This window comes from Paralichthys olivaceus, chromosome 2 (assembly GCF_024713975.1).
Source record: "Paralichthys olivaceus isolate ysfri-2021 chromosome 2, ASM2471397v2, whole genome shotgun sequence".
NCBI classification, from domain to species: Eukaryota; Metazoa; Chordata; class Actinopteri; order Pleuronectiformes; family Paralichthyidae; genus Paralichthys; species Paralichthys olivaceus.
In genome coordinates this window covers 2,659,073-2,678,790 of record NC_091094.1, presented here as the reverse complement: position 1 = coordinate 2,678,790, position 19,718 = coordinate 2,659,073, and the positions used below count along the sequence as shown (strand labels likewise).

The 19,718-nt window shown below is 42.0% G+C and overlaps 1 protein-coding gene across 7 annotated transcripts in view; it reads left to right on the top strand.

The window, feature by feature from the left end:
- LOC109644230 (glutamate receptor-interacting protein 2-like) overlaps positions 1–19,718 on the top strand; it is a 175,875-nt gene that overhangs the window by 80,391 nt on the left and 75,766 nt on the right. For 2 of the 7 annotated variants that reach the window (XM_069516241.1, XM_069516225.1), the window contains exon 1: positions 2,024–2,197. The exons of the other annotated variants lie outside the window; for them this stretch is intronic. In XM_069516241.1, coding sequence (XP_069372342.1) covers positions 2,143–2,197 — 55 coding nt within the window. In that variant the 5' untranslated portion in view covers positions 2,024–2,142. Of the gene's footprint in view, positions 1–2,023; positions 2,198–19,718 lie in introns of those variants that run through there. 7 annotated transcript variants of the gene reach the window in all.

Genomic DNA, 19,718 nt, shown 5'->3' with positions numbered 1-19,718 from the left:
AAACATAATAAAAATAAGCATGAGTAGTTTCGTGCGTCTCATTATCGGTGACGTTTCCCTTCATGCGTTCCCTCTTCCTCCTCTCTCCTCCTCCTCCTCCTCCTCCTCAGCCTCTCCTGTTTCCCTCCTCTCTTCTGTGACACACCACGACCGAATCGCTCTTTTATCCCTTCGCCTTCTTCCTCTATCTTTTGTTCCAAAATGTGCTTTTTCGACTTCCAGCCTCCTCCTCTGCTCTATGTTCTCCTTCACCTCTTCTTCCTCTCTTTCCTCAACTCTCCATTTCGCTCTTTCTTCTTCTCCTCCACCTCCTCGTCTGTCTCCTTCACCCCCTCATCTTTCCATTCTTCCTCTCCGCGGCTGAGCCCAGGCCTCTGCTGCTTTGATCCCTCTATCATTTGGTTAAAGCTTACCCCACCACCTCAACGCTGTTACCCTGACACCGAGATAGAGGGGGGATGTGAGCTGTGTGAACTTGGAGCCCTGCAGAAGATGATTTGGAGCGAGAGAGTTTGAAATAAGAGAGAAAAGAGCAAGTGAGGAGATTATTGTTGGGGATGAGAGACAACAACAGAGATGGCAAAGAGGAGACAGAGAGGGAGAGAGGGATGAGAGAGCTTGAGGAACGAGCCAGAGAGCGAGGTCGAGATAAGTCTCTTATTTTTACCCGTAGGGGAGTAAAATAGATTACAGGAGCAAAGAGGAAAGGGCTTTTTATTTTTGTCTTATTGGAGGCGGGAAAAGAGGAGGAATCGTCACCTGTCTGAATTCCCGCCAGCTGCTGGAGCTGCTTTCAAACATGCACTGAACAGAAATGATCTGGAGGGGATGCATGCGAGATATCAAATGTCCGAGTCAGTCAGCGTCAGTGTTCTTCTCCATCTGCTGCTATGTTCCCCGATTTCGCAAAACACATTTGTGCCTCCTTCGTGTCTCTTTGGGTCCATTGAGGGTTCATAGTGTCCATAGTGTCCCACTCAACTCTCTGACGGTTTACAGCGCACCACCCAGGGACTAATCGTGCTCTGGTGCCATACTTGTCAGTAAGCAGGTACTCATGCACTCAGCAAATGGAGTATAGGAAGTATGCAAATGGAGACAAAGCATAAAAAGTCTGCAGTCATGTCTCTGAGAGGCTCGCATTAAAATTAAAACACAGAAGATAGTGCAGTTCGTCCTCTGGGACCCGCATACGTCCCAGATGGATTTTATGACTAATCCATGCGGTGGATTTTGCAGTTTTTCTCTGGTTAGTTAGAAGTTTTGCAGGTGGTTATGTTTTAACCCCTGTTTGTTTGTTTGTTTGATCTGAGTCAGGGAAAATATAAAAAATGTGCATTAAACTGGTTGATTGGATGTGAGTGGTCTGTCTGGCTGCAGGTTTGAGACGAGTAATCTTTCTAGTCATTAGGATTCATCCTCTGTGGAGCATGAATGTCTGCACAAAGGTCACTGGAAACTTTACACGGTAGAAGATAAACTCTCTTTCAGTGTGAATGGACACAGATAGAGAGGAGAAGAGAGTCAATGGTGAAGTGAGAGAAGCTTATGAAACTCATAGAAAATAAAACCTGAGAGAAAAAGAGAATATAAAAAAAACATAACCATGAATCAGGAGGGTAAGAAAGAAAGACCGGATATAATGAAAGATAAAGAGAGGAAGAAAAATAAAAGGAAAAAAACATCAGGACTGAAAACGGCAGCACAGAGGAAGGATATGAGAGTGAGTAAGAGAGGGGGAGAGAGAGAGAGAGAGACGGAGGGAGCTTAATTTCACACCACTTCCCACACAGAAAGAGAGAGAGAGTGTGAACAAGAGTGAGAGACAGAGGTGAAAGACACAGCAAGAGAGAGCGAGAGAGAGAGAGAGGGGTGGATGTGTAATCACCTCTCACTGCTCTCTCTCTCTCTCTCTCTGCCATGTGACCGGCCAACGCTCCAGCACCAACCACTCTCTCTCTCTCTCTCTCTCTCTCTCTCTCTCTCTCTCCCTCCCTCCCTCTATCTCTCTCTCTCTCTCTGTGTGTGTCTCTCTCTCCATCCATCCTTCGCTCGGCTCACACTATGTCCGACTGAGGAGGAAGAAGAAGAAGAAGTAGGGAGAGAAAGAACAGGAAGAAGAAAGAAGAAAAGACAGAAAGGATGTTCTCTGTTTCGCTTAAGTGCCGCTTAGGGGTCATCAGACGCCGAATCAAGGGTACAGTGTGTGTGTGTGTGTGTGTGTGTGTGTGTGTGTGTGTGTGTGTGTGTGTAGTGGTTGTAATGTTTGTGTGATTGTTTCTTTGATGTGTGTAATCTTCAATGCATTTGTGTGTGTGTATATCTAAAGGAAATGTGTACGTGTGTGTGTGTGTGTGTGTGTTCTTCTACTGTTCTTCTCTGTCCTCCTCCTCTTCTTCATCTTCTTCTCCTCCTCTTTCATCCTCATCTTTTCCACTCTCTCGTCTCGTTCTTTCTCACACTGAGTCTTTGTCCTTGTGAAGCTGCTCAGATTCTGAATGAGTTTTCAGTTGAGGCTGAAATAAGATTTTTTTTTCATCCTCTCAGTGATTTAAATTAAATGTCGTGACGTCAGTAAATAAAGCTGCTCGGCTGTGATATTCAAAACAAACTCTTCTTCCTGCTGATTTCAAATCAACAGGTGATTTTGTGATCTCCATGTGCGTTTCTTTAGAAGACGTCTCATTCAGTGGATTTTTGCAGGAGGTCTGGTTTGGGAGTGTTTGAATGGACGAGGAGCAGCTTGTTTGATTTCTATTCACTGAGTTTTTTCTCCGTGAAGTTTCTTTTGATGCAGGTTTGATTCTGCCTGAGGAAACAATTAGATCATCAGGTGAATAACACCTTCCTGATATCACTTTATATTTTCACAGATAATTTAGTTTCTACCTTGAGCTCATTGACATCGTGGTCTCTGTTTGTTCACAAAATTACCTTTGGTTTATCAGAGTTTCATGCTTAATGCTGCTTTTCCTTTTATTTTATAACTTCATGAGAATTCAAACAAGATCTTATCGTGCCCCTCTGACTGAGGCTCATTGTGTAGTCTGTGTGTACTTGCTCCTTTTAAAGGTGGGTTGAATCACAAACATCGCTGAAGCAGAGACGACATCCAGACGTTAGCGAGAAAAGTTGGCTTCCAGCAGTTGTCAGTCAGTTCACGTGTTCTGGGGGATGTCGATTTCCTGAGAGAACCAATGAGAGACGGTGGGATGCATCGGTTGCATATTTTTAAAGTGTAGCCTGCTCTTGCTAACTTTTCTAAGATTTCCAACCCCAGCTTGAAGAAGTTTTTCCAGTTTAAACACCAAACTCAGGACCAGTTGACCTCCTGGGGACCAAAGCACAGTCCTAATGAGGAATAACGTCATTTCTGAGGAGAGCTGTGCAAACTGGCGTGTGTGTTTGTGTGTATGTTTGTGTTATCTTAGGGAGCTCAGCAACCGAATGGAGGTTCCGGTTCATAAACTTTCATGACTGGAGAATATTAAACTCATGACTCTTGTTTTATTCAACAAATTTGCTCAATCTAGTGAAATAAAGCCGCAGCGTGAGTTGATAGTCTATCACCAGAGAACCTGATTATTCAGCCGAAAGGCAAATGATGCAAAGTAATTTGCAAAAAAGCTGTAGTCTTTCTTCTCCTTGAAAAAAATCAAGTTACTTCAACAGCGTGCAGCCGCAGTGATGACGGACATTTTAGTTTTCTGTAAGTATCAAGTTTCAAAACACTTGATAAGTTACCAACAAATAAACAAGATCTATCACATCAACATGTTTCCTTATGAAAAATGGATAAAAAGCAACTTCACAGCAGATGAACAATTCTCACAGCTCATATTTGTTTAATATTTAATTAAGTCAAACTTTTGAACCAGGAACTTTTTGTAGCTTGTAGAAATAAAAGCAGACGTTAATCTTTTGTTTCAGCTGATTTTGAGGAAGTTTTCTTGCTCCTCACGTTCTCTGTGGAGTTTATCGTCTCTGTTACTCACTTCACTCTCTCTTGTCTCATGTTTCTTCCTCGGTGGTTTTAATCCTGTCAGTCGTCAGCGATAGTTTTTGATGGACATGTTTCTACTGGACGATCCCACTGGTCCACATGTGACCAGATCCTCTGGGGGTTTTTTTCAGTGTTGTGTTTAAAAGTTTTCTAGGAAAGTTGGGCAATTCCACGGTTAATAGCAGAACGACAGATCACTGGGGATTTGAACCACCGACACTCTGATTAGTAAACAACCTGATCTTCCTCCTGAGCCGCAGCCTCCTACACTGTGTGCATCTACTACACACACTGTTTGTGGTGCAGAACACATTGTATCTGCGTCTCATTACCATAGCAGAAGGCGTCTGTATGTGGGTTATCAGTGTGTCAGGTTTCTTATATGACATAGTTGAGTGTGTGTGTGAGTGTGTGTTTGTGTGTGTGTGTGAAACTGAAAGTGAGATGCATGGTTGTTTGCCAGTGGAGCTTGAGGCCAGTTTTTTTTGTGTGTACTTGTGCGTGTGTGTTGAAGATTGATCTCCAAATCTCTTTCTCTCCCTCTCTCTCACTTCTATTATAAACGAGGCCCCTGTTTACTGTTCAGGGTATTTGCCGTGTTTGTGTTGCGTCTGTTCCCAGACGGGTGGGCAGGTGACACAAGTGTGTGTGTGTGTTTGTGTGTGTGTATCCATATGGTCAGAGCGTAATGTGTGTATTTTTGTGTTTTGGCGTTTGGCTGCATTGAGTCCAGAGAGAGAGAAATGTGTCATTTAACACTGCTGACAGTCTGTGTGTGTGTGTGTGTGTGTGTGTGTGTGTGTGTGTGTGTGTACAGTAGATGAATGATGTTTAGTCTCTGAGGACAGAGAGTGTGTGTAACAGAGGACTTTGCTGGAAGCTGCAGCAGAATAAATATCACTGTTCACTGAAGTTTCCTTGAAGCAGCTCACAGCACATCTACAAGATGAATTCCTCAAATCTCAAAAACCGACAACTGTCTCCTGAATTAACGAAAGAACAATGAAATATATGTTAGAAAAGGAAAAAAAGAAAAACAGCTCCAAAGATGCTTTTCAGTTATTCAACCAGAGAGAACTGGTCAGGTTCATTTTGTAAACTTTGGTCAGAGTGAGGCTAACAGTTACCCTCTGCTTCCAGTCTTTGTGCTAAGCTATGTTAGCCTGCTGCTGGCATTAGCCCCATGTTCAGCTCACAGACCTGAAAGTTGAATCGTCTTCTCATCTCGTGTCAGAAAAAGAAAAATGTTGTTTAAAGCAAAGCAGTAGGAGATTAGATGACTCTGGTTTTGACTTTTCTCAGCAGGATAATAATGTCACACCACTTCAGCGGTAGACGATAAAGAATAAACACATCTTTGCAGAAGGGCAGTTAACCGGAAAACAAGCCTGGTTGTTTTAAACATCTTGACAATTGACAAATACATTTAATTTGTTTCTGTTAGAATAGGAAGCTAAATCTGTTGTTGTGCGTTGGCTTGTCTTAACCACACTTTGTGTTTATTTAATGGAATATCTCAGCCTTTATTGATCCCAGTGATACTATTGTACGTGCGTACTTGACGTGTGTAACTTTTATTACTGTTTAAATATGAGATGTGTCACTTTTTGGGTTTAAAATGTCGGAAAAGACAAAATCAATGTTATAAATGTTGTTGACACGTGGTCTTAAATGATCTTTTAATCTTTTAAACCTTGTCAGTCAACAGCGTTATATTTCCTTTACACACGTTTAAGAGTTGTGTTGTTAAAAAAAATATTTTTCAACCTGTTTGTCGCCACATTTGTATGATGCACCTCTCGTTGGCCTCACGGGGGACAGCGTGGGTGAACAGGAAGGAGACCGCTGCTGACAACGACATTTGTTTGCTCAGCAAACTTTTCCTGGTTGAGATCAATTTTTAAAACGCGGCTCGGGGTTTGAATGGAATCCGTGTGTGTGTGCAGGATTCCTCACTTCGTAGCAGGGAATCAATTGAGCAGAGGTGTTGCTGCGTGCGTTAGATTAGAGGTTTACACAGTTCAGAGATCTGCAGCTTGTCACTATAAAATCTCTGCCATGCAGCTAAATAAGTGCTGCTGTGCTTTTTATTCATCACAGCTCTCTCTCTCCTCTGTGATGACAGAAGGATTTAGGTTATATAAATATAATGAAATGGAAATATGTGCTTTATCTAACGCCGCAGAGTCGCATTTATCTGCGTTATTCACCTGATGTGGCAGTTTAGGTTTATTGATCTCCAGAAACTGTTTGCTTCAAAAACCGAAAGAAAAAGTAGTGAATCATGATTTTTTTTTTATTATCGTCACCTCATGATTCAGTAATTGTGAAGATTTTTGATGTTTGAAAGACACAATCAAGCCCAAATGATGCCGCACAGTGTGAAATCAAATATGAACTGAGGATCCATCTGTCTTATATTTCTCAGTTGCACACGATGATCTTTTCAGTTGTGTTCATTTTCTTGAGACACTTCTTTACTGGAGGAAGAGTTGTGTTGTTTATTTCATTAATCATTGCGTTCTGTGGGTGGAGGTTTCCAAGCAGCGATCACACCAGAGAAAAAAACTCATTTAAATGCTCAATACTAGTGCAACACTGCCGTCGTTACCCTCCTACTTCTAAATCTTTAGAGATCTTTTAAAGGTAACGGTAATTTAAAGACCTTATACTTCACGAATGGTGCTTGAGCTCGACTCGAGGTTCGCATCTGTGAGCAGGTGAGGGTCTCGGGATCCGTCTGGAAACAGAATAGCGAGTCAAAGAGGTGTTTTATTGGGCTGGTGACACTTCCTTGGTCGCCTCTGTGCAAACGATCCCGCCCTCGGAGCCGAGGCCTGGTCTGTGAGCGTGACGGGATAGAAACAGTGTAGTGGTGAATACTGAGAGGTCGACGGTGTCTCCAGGTCAATGATCCAACAGACCGAAGCTCCGGGACCGAAAAATAGATTCTGTGTGACGTTCGTCCCTGCGGCAGTGTCAGAGCGGACACACACCTCCTCGTCTGGAGGAGGGACAAACCTTAAACCTGCTGCTTCCAGCACTTGTCATGACACGTTCAATTCAATTTTATTTGTATACAAACATAATGTGACCAACTGTTCGCACATCCCACAGTGTCCTTTTCCCGATCGTTCCTCACTGTTCGGGGGTTAAGGGGAGAGGATGGCGCACCCTGTTAACCCATTTAAGACAAACTGTTAATTAATAAGCCATACAAAGCCCAATGTGATTGACTGATATTTACAAACCTTGACCATCTGCCCTCAGTTTGATTCACGGACGCTTCCTGATGACGTCAACCCCGTCATTTCCCACACTTCTCGCTTCGTGACGTGAACTGTAAGACAAGTGGCGGCCTCGTTTTCATGGTTATAAAAAAGTTCACATATTAAATGAAAATCCCCTCGAGTGTCTTGTGTCACTCCACATTAATCTTCTCCTCGTTCTCCTCCTTTCAAATCAGTGGCCCTTCTTTACAGTTGCTAGGTAACTTGTCATTTTTAGCCTGCAATTTTTTTTAAATAGTTGTATTATGACTCGAGTGTAAATACAGGATGAGTGATGATATTTCAGAATAGTTCTTTTCTTCCTGCTGAGCCTGGCTGACGGCGGTTTAGCACCTGGGTGTAATAATAATACATTAGTTCATTGATCCCTGCAGGGAGGTGCTCTTTTTATTTTCCTGCCTGAACTAAGAGCTCACGATGTGAAACAGATCTTCACCTCTGCTGCTGCGAGTGATTCATCGTCCTCCTTGGTCTGCGATTCAGGAAACTGTAAGAATTCTTTAAACACTAGTGGAAATGTGGACCATGATATATAGGGGAAGATGAATGAAAGCACAGGGTTTACACGGAGGCATCACATCCCTGTTTCCTGTCTGCTTCATTACCATCGAAGCCTCTAATTCTAAACCTATACATCATTCAATGCCTGTGATTTCAGCTTCTGTGGAATCTGATTTATTCATGAAAAGCCGGCTGCTGCAGCAGGGATGTAATGTTTCATACTCTGGGATGCGAACACAGCCCATTGCCCATTTGCTGTGTTTCAGCTGACACCGTGTGTATCCGCAGAAGCGGCGACAGATTGGCCTCTCGGTTAAAGTGACCCAAACAACAGCTGACAAAAAAGTCCTGCAGGCGAAAGACTCAGTGAGCTCCTCCGCGTTCATCGTGTCCCTCTGTGTGAGAGCATCAAAGAGCAGGAGCATCAAAGGTTGGAGATAATTTCTCCTTGAAGATCCGGTCACAATCGCAGAACATGGAAGCTGCCACCGTCTATCCCCGGCTCTATCAGAGGGTTTAGCAGCAGGGATGAGAGGAAGCAGCAGGAGCAGCATCAAAGCTCCAAGAACCTGATAAAGAACCGAGTGGGACGCCTCGATCCCTCGAGGGGACAAGCACAGACGTCTCTCTCTCCCTCTCCCTCCCTCTCTCTCTCTATCTCAGCCCCTGTTATTCTCTGTCCCTCCTTCTCAAAGCCACGAACATACATATACCTGGGGGGGGGGGGGGGGGGCTCTCAATGGCAGTCAACAGTGCACATTCTCACATAACAGCCAGGATTTTGACGGTGCAGAAAATAAATAGAAATATTGTGTTTCCGTCCAATTGAAGCTGATTGGCGTTAAAACTCAAACGAGCAGTTTGTCGGCTTTGTCCCTAAATGAGGGAGATGATTGCAGTGAAGTGCTGCAACGTGTCTGGAGGCAAATTTGTCGGATAACTCATCGAGTCTTATTGAGTTGGTTGTGAAAAAAAGTTACAGCCGACAGTTTAATCCACGTCTTTTAATTTTTAAATCATTTTGAGATTGTGTTTTTATTTTGCTAAACTCAAGTCTCTTGAAAAAAGAAATGTTTATCTCATGATAAAATATTGTCATAGTCATAATAATGAGACTCTGACTATACACTGAAACTATTGTCCCATCACCATTTACATAAACGCGTTTAATTGTTCTGTTCAATTATTTATTACACACTTTAAATTCGAATGCTCCGATGAGCAGAGCTGTTATCAAACCTAACTGCTGGTGAAATCACGTAAGAATCTAATAAACATGTTTCAACGTGAGGGTTTTAAGTGTGTATTCAAAAGTTCTCCATTGCTCAGATGGATTTCCCTGAAGCAGATTCCAGAGAGATGATTGAGATCACTGTAAATACACAAAATAAGATTTTAATTTACAGGTTGAAACCCAGAACCTGCCTGAGATCCAGAGCTTTACTGTGGGTCAGAGTGTGTGAACGTTTAATGAGGTTCAACAATCCAGTGTTGGACAGTTTCTCTTTGTGGCTCAGACTAACTCGTGTGTAATTGGAGCCTTTCCAGTCCAAATTTATGAAGTGACCCGATTGGCTGGATTTCAGTCGCTCGCTGGTGATTAGTCAACCTCAGGAACATCTGCGCTGGAACCAGTCCAACTGGAGCCAGCGTGAAAGTGCTGGAAGAAGAAGAAGATGTTTCATTTCAAAGAAACTTTTCATGTTTAGGTTAATAATTATTGATCATGAGAAGATCACTAGATCATAATTTACACGTCGTATTTAAAAGATGAGAAGATTAACGTTTGATTTGAGCTTTGAGAGGTTCATCAACATTTGGATCAGCTACTGTATTCAGTGATCGGTGCACCTAACACATGAGTGCACGTGATAATAGAAAGTGTGGTTTCTGTTCGGAACATTTAATTTAAAATCCCATTTATCTTCCAAGTAGAGATTTTGATTGTCAGCTTTACTACTGTTACCATAACCGACCACAAGCTACGAGACTGTGAGACGAAATGTTATTTTCTCCTGTAGAAGTCTGAACGATTTCAACGTGTTTTAAGAAAGAAATTGGTTTATTCAGGAACTCAAGGAGAAGTCCTGCACTACCCACAATCCTCTGGTGTTGTCGTGACATTTCTGATTGGTGGACCTTGTTGTTACCATGGAAATGTTTAACACGACCCTGAAAATCAAATCGTAGCTGATCGACCTGGATCAGGCGTAAAACATGAATCCAGAAAACTAAATGAACGTCCGGTACCAGAGCCACTTGAAACATCCCTGTTACGCAGTTTTAAAACTCACACAAAGATCCAGTTCTATAAGTTTCAGTAAATGTAAAATATGCTCTGGAAGCATTTTTTTTTTTTTAATGTGGAACAAACTGCTGACGACCGTTTTGCTTTGTTTTGTTTTTCGGGCGGACACGACCACAGGCAGTAAAACCGATGAACTACGATCTTCTACCGTAAAGAAACTTTACTAGTTCCATTATATTTCAGTTTAACTTAACTCTTGCTGCTAACAGACTTCACATTTACAGGTCAGGTTAAATATTCACCAACATTTGAGGGATGTTTCTGCTTTAAAGGATTTTCCAGAGTAGATTCCCTCCACTTCCTCCACTGATTCCTTAAATCTCGCTGTACACACGTATATTCCCTTGATGACAGAACCCTGTGGATCTTACAGGTCATATGTTCCAAGGATTCCTGCCTCTGAGCTTTTTGATTCTATTTTTGAGTCATCTTCAAAACCCATTTTCTTTATCCCAAGGAGACACAGGGAAACAGATGAAGAATCAAAGACACCCTCTCAAACGTAATGGAACAAGATGTTTAACTCGGTGCCGCAGCATCATTTACCACCCGCTTAATGTCTAGAAAGCATGACAGCATGAAAGAGACGATGCATTGGTGAGATGTCTCAGGATGCAGTCGTCCCTGGCTTGGCTGCAAAAAAGCTGCTGTGACCAGTATGACATCAGCTTCTGACTCAAACTGGCAGAAAACACCTGTGATGAATATTTATATTTTGGTAATTCCTCCTCTTTGTCTCCCCAGGAAGCTTTAAATTGTGCTCAAAGCAGAAAGTAACAGTCAGTTTCAGGTTTTTTCTGTCATTTTCTCTATTAAGTGAATTCTAATCCACGCTGACCTTCTCAAACTCTACCCGTCTTTAGCTCAACCTCCAGCGAGCACCCGAGGCTCTGAGCGAAGCCACTTAATGGACAGACTGTGACAGACCTAAATCTCGCACCTGAACAGACTGCACAAGTGTGGTGGCTGCACCGCCGCTGCCTGCTCCCCCTGGAACACGTTAACACGGAGGTTAAATGAAGGGAGAGCGAACAAGACACCGAGTGCGATGCACAGTGTGGTGGTAATTTGCCTCAGGGCACTTGTACTCGCTCCGTCTTCAACGTCGGCTTCACAGCTGATTGAACAAATATAGATTCACGGAGATAAAAACTGAGCAGATCTTTATTTATTCTTTACGTCAAATTCACGCATCTTGCTTCTGCGTCTGAGATCACTTCTGTGAAAACCACCCTCACTCTCGGGGGTGTCGATCTCTTCCTTCTCCTTTGTGTCGTTGTGTCGTAGTTTCACTTCTGCTCTGACGTCTTCCTCTCTGTACAAACCCAGACCTCACAACTAGTGTGTGTTTGTCGTGTGTAGATGTGGACGGAGTCGTGGTGATGGTGCCGGATCGACTGAGGTGTCGGTGACTTGTGATTGGCTCCTGTGCAGATAAATGAAGGTTGGTTGCAACATAATGAGAAACCCGTGCACGTGCATCAAATCTGAATGTGAAATCTGCTTTATCGCCACCTACTGGCCCAGCGTTTGTAGTGTTTTGTGTGTTGGATTAAGGAATAAAAGACATTTCGTGATTGTTCCTGTAAAACATTCCTATTTATTATTAATGTAAAAGTATGTGGTCTTTAATAAAACCAATATGTGGAAGCGTTCTGACCCCAGTACGTTTACCTTGATTACTTCTCATGTGTGTTGAACCTCTTACCCATAATGCTTTGTTCCCCACATTAAGCTGCACAGGAAACACAGAGTTGTGTTTTCGAAGCAGGGCCCACAGGGTATATTGTGTAGTTGCTCGGTCGGATTAGAGTTATGACTCTAATAAAGCAGCTCCTGCATCACATTTTCTGTCTGCTTGCGCTCGGATTCAGGAGGATTTCATCTGTAAGCTGCGACTCATCTCTGCATCTTTGCTGAGGCTCCGCAGGATTGTAAACTAGTCATTTGTTTCTTCACGTGTTTATGAAGCAAAACGGGGCTTTGTGGGCACGAGGAACAGGATGATAATCAAAACGTCTCTTGTTAAAGTTTCAAACCAGCAGTAATGTTCACAGTCGTTTATCTTTGTGAGATTGTAAAGAGTAAATAAATGATGCACCATCACTGGGACATAGAGAGCACGCCTGTGGTTGAGAGAGTATCTACGCATCTGGAGAAATTAACGGTCAGCTGAGGGATATCAAAAACCATTCTGTCGAAATACAAACATATTAAAATATATGATTAAATCTCATTAACCAGGCGATCTCATGATAGTTTCACAGGTCACATGATTCATTGAATTTGTATCCGGGTACATAGACTGTAAGAGAAGATGGTGAACGCATTTACACTTCCTCCTGTTTTACAAAGAAGAAGCCAAACTATCTTTTGACATTATTTGGTCATCTCTGCTGAGAGCATGTCTCTGGTGATAATGACGCTCATAGACCGGTGGCCGTGGTGTCCAGGTCCTCTCGACACACGCACTGAACCAATCAGGAGTTAGTCTCACCTGCCAATCAAGACAATTAAGTCTGTTTCGAGTCGTCAAATAACTAATTAAGACCATCAGTTGATAAGAGCCACTTAAAACTACAGAAAACATCTCTGAGGAAAGTTTATATGTTCTTTCACTCTTTGGTTTGGTCAATGTCCCGTCCACTAACATGGCCAACCACCAGGGGGCGATCTTCACGATTGAGTTTCCTTCAGAGTCGAGATTAAAATATGAAATATCTCGAAGTTCCTGCGATGAGGACAAAAAGTTGTTGCTCTAAACTAAACTGTGGCATGTGTGCTGCTCGGTGCAGACTGACGACTTCAGTTTGCGCTGTGATGAACGCAGAATTCAAATGTGAAATATTCTTGGATTCTAATTGTTCGAAGCGTCTGTGTTTGCCTGGAGGAAACACCACCGCCTCCCCCGTTCCAGGCTCGTTTCATTTGTCACAGCTCGGTTTGATCCCGTCCTCAGGCCTTTCCACATGACGTGTTTCTGTCGGAGCTCGGAGCCTCTGGAGGATCCACTGCTGAGCTTCTGTTTCCACCGTTAATGCACGAGTGCAGATGTTAATAATCATAATAATAATATAATAAGGGCAGAGTGAGAGTTAATGGCCACAGTGCTAAATTTACTTGGTCTCTATTGAGTGTGACTTTTTCACATTGAGTTTTTCTTTTACTGCAATTAACCAATTAAGTTGTAATTTAGTCTCGTACTGACTGAGGCCTTAATATGCACATTAGAATGAATCAAAAGTGAAGTCACAGCATCGGTCAGCTATGAGTTATTATAAATTATGAAGCCTGACGATCAGATTCTGTATGGAAGTTTTGTTTGTGCATATTTTACAGTTTCCACTCTAACCCTCTAATAATCAACATTATCTTTATCTTTAGCACCAAAGCTAATCTCAACTGGAACTCTATACGCATTTCTAAATGGACGGGATTCTAAATCCTCCCTCCTCTGTTTGCTGCACCACATAACTAATGACTGGTGAGTTTAACTGTGATGTGTGCCGTCAGTGGCCTCATTTTTTCAAACAGGAGATAAATCACATCAGATTGAAACTGTTGAATTATTAAAGAGGAAATGTTGATGCACTAGTGTGACTGAAATCACGTTAAACTGCAGCTAACGTGGATCAGATTTGCGGGAGAGGGAGCGTCTGCATCATTTATTATAAATGTGCAGATTTCTGATCTCATGAAGTTTTCATTTTGTTCAAGTCTCTGCCGGCCGCTCGGCTCACTGAGGAGCCCCACGGTCAAGAGACGTCAAGTCGGATCAAGTCAAATGTATTTATAACGTATTTTAAATGAGAACAGCAGCCGCACAACATCCTGCGAAATCATAACGGAAAGAAAAACACTAAACCGCAAAATAAAGACGAAGAGACGATAAAATAATTCAACCAATAATAATAAAAAAGCACAAAGTAAAAATCCTCAAATATAAATGAGAAATAATCCTGAAATGTATTCAGTTCTTGATATGGCCACAACATTTTTGTTATAACTTAAATTTAATTTTCTATTTTTAAAATTTTCTTCCACCTAAGAGATCTCGATGTCGTGGCTCTGCTCCATTTTCATTCTTGCATCTAAAGATGCTCGTCACGAAGTCTTGGCCCAGAAAACCACCGTCTACACTGGAGGCCACAAAATATTGGCCGTTGCTCCCAGAAGATAATTTGTTGACGGTAGCCGATGGGCTCAGAGATTCATCTATAACTTATTTAACAGCCCAACTCAACCGACTCATAACTGCAGAAATTACAACGGTTGTGTAATGTTTGGATACTTAAAGGTTCAGTGAGTAGAATTTAGTGACATCTAGTGGTGGAGTGTCATGTTGCAGCTGAACACCCCTCACCTCACCCATGAAGGAGAATCTGTGGAAACTTTCAGTCGGCATAAAAAACTCAAAAAGTTTAGTTTGTCCAGTTTCAGCTACTGTAAAAAAAACAAAACATGGCTGCCACTAATGATATAAAGTATTTAAATATAAAGTAGTAAAATATAAAGTATTAAAATATAAAGGCTCCATTCTGGGGTAAAGAAAACAACAATGCTGAAGTATGATGATGAACATGTTAGACATTGAACCCTCTTGTAGTCGCTGGGATATGTTTGTATTTTTATTGTAAATGTGTTTATCATGCGGTTGTAAGCATTTAGCTCAAATCACAGCCACTATGGACGAGCGGGTCGTCCACTTACAAGGTCAGTGGTTTGATCCCGGGCTCCTAGGCTTGCAAGTGTGCAAGACGCTGATCCCCAAAGTTTCCCCTGACAGTTGCTGAGTGCAGTCAGTGTATGAATGGTGTGTGATAGTAAATGTGCTGTGCATAGATTTGTACTGTGAATCTAAAACGCTGAGTTCTGCATCTCAAAGTACCACACTGCTGAAAGACAAATAAAACCTAAACTCATAAACGACATTAAAGTCTTTAAAAATAACAGCAGTGAGGTTTTATTTAATGAACTAGAGCTGATTAAAGATCATACAGAGTTTGATTAACTTGACTCAGCGTCTCAACATCCACTGGGACTTTTTTGTAATTTGGTTTTCATGTTGAGCTCATTTGATTCCGACCACCGCTCGTGTCACTGTGCAGCTCTGCGGCGGCTCCGCTCTCGACTCTTTCACCCCGCTCTCAGAATGTAATCATTTAGTCTCGCTCGGAGACGCAGCCTAATGAAAACGTACAGCAAACCCCGTCACGTAGCATCTCCACAGAAGCAGGACGACGAGCGTATGCAGCTCCAGAAGAATCCAGCTCTCCCAGGAGAATACAGATTTTATATCAAAGCGACTGGAACAGGGTAAAGAACTTTTTGAACATTTTACAGTTAAAAGTTCCTTAATTATTTTTACATGGAAGCTGTTGTATGTTTCTTATTTATTAATTTAGTTCGTATTACTTCTGCCGAGGACGTCGTTACTTCATTGCTGCTAGTCACACGGTTACGCAAAAACTACTCAACCGACTTTCTTGAAACTTGGTGGACGGGTGAGATATGAGCTAATGAAGAACCTGTTTACTTTTGAAGTGGATCCACGTTTTTTTAAAACTTTATTTAACATTGTGAGATAAGGTGTTTTTAACATTTTGCATGAATAGGGTTGTGGTTAGCTGAAACCAACACAATCAGGTAAAAGTTAATTTGAATTCAAGATAAGAAAAGATCATTTGATTTGATTTGTTTATTTATCTGGGACATTCTGTTGAAAACAACTAAAACATTTATATATAGAACAGAACAATTTTACTTAGAAACATAAATTCAGGAAGATGTAGTTGCCGGCTGGCTCCAGGTTTCAATAATAATATACTTGGATAGTGATGTGTAGTATTTGCAGGGGAGTAATCTTTATTCTTGTACTGTTCAGTAACAAATACGCCTCAACACATATAAAGTAAAGGATATTCAGGACAATTGTATTCTTCAACATAACACCTGGTATTTTTAATGGTTGGCGTACTAAAGAATCTAAAAAGTTTGTTCACACTGACTCAGAATAAACACACGGCCCCTGAGCTTTTCTCTCAGCCACTGTAACGTACATCTCTCTCTCTCTCTCTCCCATTCTCTCTCTCTGTCTCACACACACACACACCTGACACCTCAGGGATCCTTCAACACCGCTGACACCTTCATAACTCGCCGTTTTTCTAGCTGTGCTGTTGTGTTCGTTCATTCTCACGGCCACATGTCACGTGTCAGTTCCCAGGCTCATTTCACACTGTGTCAGTTAAACTATGACACTGAGTGGAATTTTTTTTTTTTAAAAGAGAAGCAATGGAATAACTTTGGCCTTTTCTGTTGGTGTGTGTCCTCTGAAATCACATGATTGTGTTGTGAAAGCGCGGAGTCCGGATTGGTAGAAGCCTTTTTGACGGAGTTGCTCCTGTAAACTTCCCGCAGCGAAGCGAAGCCCTGGACGAGCCAAAGAGTCTGTGACCTTAAAAAAAGATGTTGAGAGAAGGACACACTTTCCCGGGGTTTTGTTCTCTAACATTGATTTAGTTCTAAATCCAATATCCTTCATCACACAGATATCTGATTTAAAATGTGAAGAATTTGTGAGAAAAGTCACCTCTATACGTGCAGGACGTTGAAAATACAGCAAATATCTCTTGTGCTACACCGAAACTTTCAAAATCCAGTCTTTAGTAAATTCTCCAAGAGCTTATATGATGAATTTCATCCTTATCTTTAACATTTTACAACATTTTCTTTTACTGTCTTGAGACATTGGATTCTCTGATGTTTTAAACCAGATGGAAATAATAATAAAACTGGAATAATGGGTCTAAAACACGACTCGCCTTTCGGTGTTCCCCAAGGAAGCTGTCTGGGTTCCCTGCTATTTTCTCTGTATATTATTTTATTTGCTGACACCATCAGCGACACATTTGAACCCGAACCCTTTACTTCATGTACTCTTTGGTTTTCATAAATCATCAGACATACTTTAAATTGAAACTCAGCTCATCAGACCATTATTAAAAAGTGTACAGACATTTTTTTTTTACCACACCAGGCAGAAACTAATCCCTGCTTTTATCATCAGAGGATTTATCGAGTCTAAGAGTAAAAGAGTGAAATTCAAACAAAACGCTGCAGCTACACGCTGAACTTCCAAGAGGAGAGAGGACGTCGCTCCTCTTCCAGCACCGGCTCGTCGTTTCTGTTCAAATTGATTCAAAGATCCTTTTAATTGCCTGCGTGTCTCGTAATGGCTCGTCAGCCTCGTGCATCTCCGACTCTCTCCGGTTTCTCGATCGTGTCTGAAGAGCAAAATAAACGAGGAAGCTGCTTCTGTGAACAGACTTTTTTCACAGCAGTCATTTTGACATGACACAGGAGGTGCAATAAGATAAAGGAAGGCTCCGTACCTAAATAGAACAGAGTCACCTGTATTCACTGAGATTTGTTTTTTCTCACGATTCATCCTTTGAATCTCAAATGCACCTCAAAGGGGCTTTACAGTCTGTGCGGTATATGCAACGATCATATCTATGAACTGAGAAGGAAACACTTCTCCACAACAACCTGAAAAAAACGACGAGGGGAAGTTACATGAGTGAGTGAAGTGTTTGTTGACATCTGGAATTTATTTTTGTCGTCTACGAAGAGCTGTGAGTTTGCTCTTCCAGCGTGAGCTGCTCTAATTGGAGAGAGCACCTGCTAACGAGTGGAAAAGGTCAGAGCCACCACAACATGTTCCTGTGACTGATGCGAGGAGGCAAAGTGTTCCTTCTTCTTTTCGAAAGACGGGGACAGATCAGAGCAAGTGGAGGAGGAGGATGGTCATTAGGAGTCATTTCGTTTTTTTTCCTGAGGTGGTGATGGATGCTGTGGAAGACTGCAGGTGTGTGTTATTTTGCCAGAGTGTGTCTTTAAGGACCTGACTGTGCTTTTGTGTTGTAAAGTGGAGGTTGTTGCCCACACAGTGTCAGCGGAGCTTAGCCTTCTTAAACTGCGAGGACACAACACATTAAGTCTGCTGCTGCCGAGGCTTTTTCTCTGCTGCTGCTTCTTTTCAGTAAGACCTGAACATCAAGAGCGCTCGGCTGTGGCTCAGTACATTATACATATAGTGTCAAACTACACACACACACACACACACACTGGGGAATATATTATTCATGGTGTCACTGCAGTGCAAAACTCACATCGTATATTATTCATAGTATCGTGACATATGACACATACACGCTGATGCAACTCTGATGCAGAATGTTATTCATTATACCACGATATGCATTTACCTGCACACGTAGAGCAACTGGTCGGAGAAGAGCATGATGGGAGTTATATTTAAACGAGAGCTGTCTGCTGCAGCACCGTCAAGTGAGACTCATCGTATTTGAATCTGCGGTTGTACTGGAAGCACTTAAACACGTGTTCAGTGCAGAATCAAGATGAAATTGAGATTGTCTGTCAGTGTTCTGTCCGCTCTGTCTCACGCTCTCGTCCTCCCAGCTGTGACAACACGAGTTCAAGGGTGAATTTCTGCAGCCGTCTTGTAAAACCCCCCCCAAAAAAAACGAATTTCTTTTCCATAAAACTTTGAATATGAAGTCTACGTCTTTGTTTACTTGCTCAAAGCTTCTTCTTTCCTCCCTTTGCTGATGCATCGTACTGCATTACCTTCACTTTGTGATCAGTGGAATATGTGATGCAATGTAATATCCGCATGTTCCCCTGTGCAGCTGCAAAAGAACGACAAGGACGCTGATGCTACCGCAGGTTAAAAAGTCTGCAGGGTTCCTTTACAGAATTTATTCATTTAAGTTATGAAAGAGGTAATTATTCCTGCCTCTGACAGAACTCAGGTAAAGTTTCATCATATTTAATACATTATAAATATTATAATGGCACATACACCCGCCAAGGTCCAACAAGTGGTAATATAAAAGGAAAAAGACATTGGTCCGCATACCGCTTAATTATTTATCTCTCATATAAAATAGTTTTAAAAAGTTGGCCTCATCCCTTCACAGTGGAAATCAGTTCTGTAGTTTGTGTGAAATCATGCTGACAAATAAACCAACTATATATTAAAGCGAATGCATTGAACATTCAAGACATGACGGGACGAGCTGTCTCCAGCTCCTGAGACGATGGAGACGATTCTTTATATATAGCTCCGTGTATGAACTATAGACATATGGACGTGGAAAGAAGCAGATCCTGAAGGTGTAATACTTAGTAAATATTAACATTATAAATATGAATTATCTTTATTTATTTGAGGGGCGGATCATTTGGTCTGATTTGAGATCACTCCCCTCTCTCTCCTTTTCAGCCTTCTTCTCCTATTCCCCCCTTTCTATTCTTCCTTCCTCTTCTACTCCACATCCCCTCGTTCCCTCGCCCACTCTGTGCCGTCAGTGCCCTCTGCTGATCGATGGCAGCTTCAGATCCTGAGCAGACGTTGTGTTATAGGCTGTTTCTCTCCGAGCTGTTTTTCCTCGGCTGCCCTTTAGCAAGGCATTAGAATCCCAGTGCTCGACACTGTTGGACGGTGGTTTTACTGAGCAGCTGAACCCAGATGTTTCTTCTGTTGTTTTCCACTTTGGACAAAACTATAGTATATATAAAGTATATATAT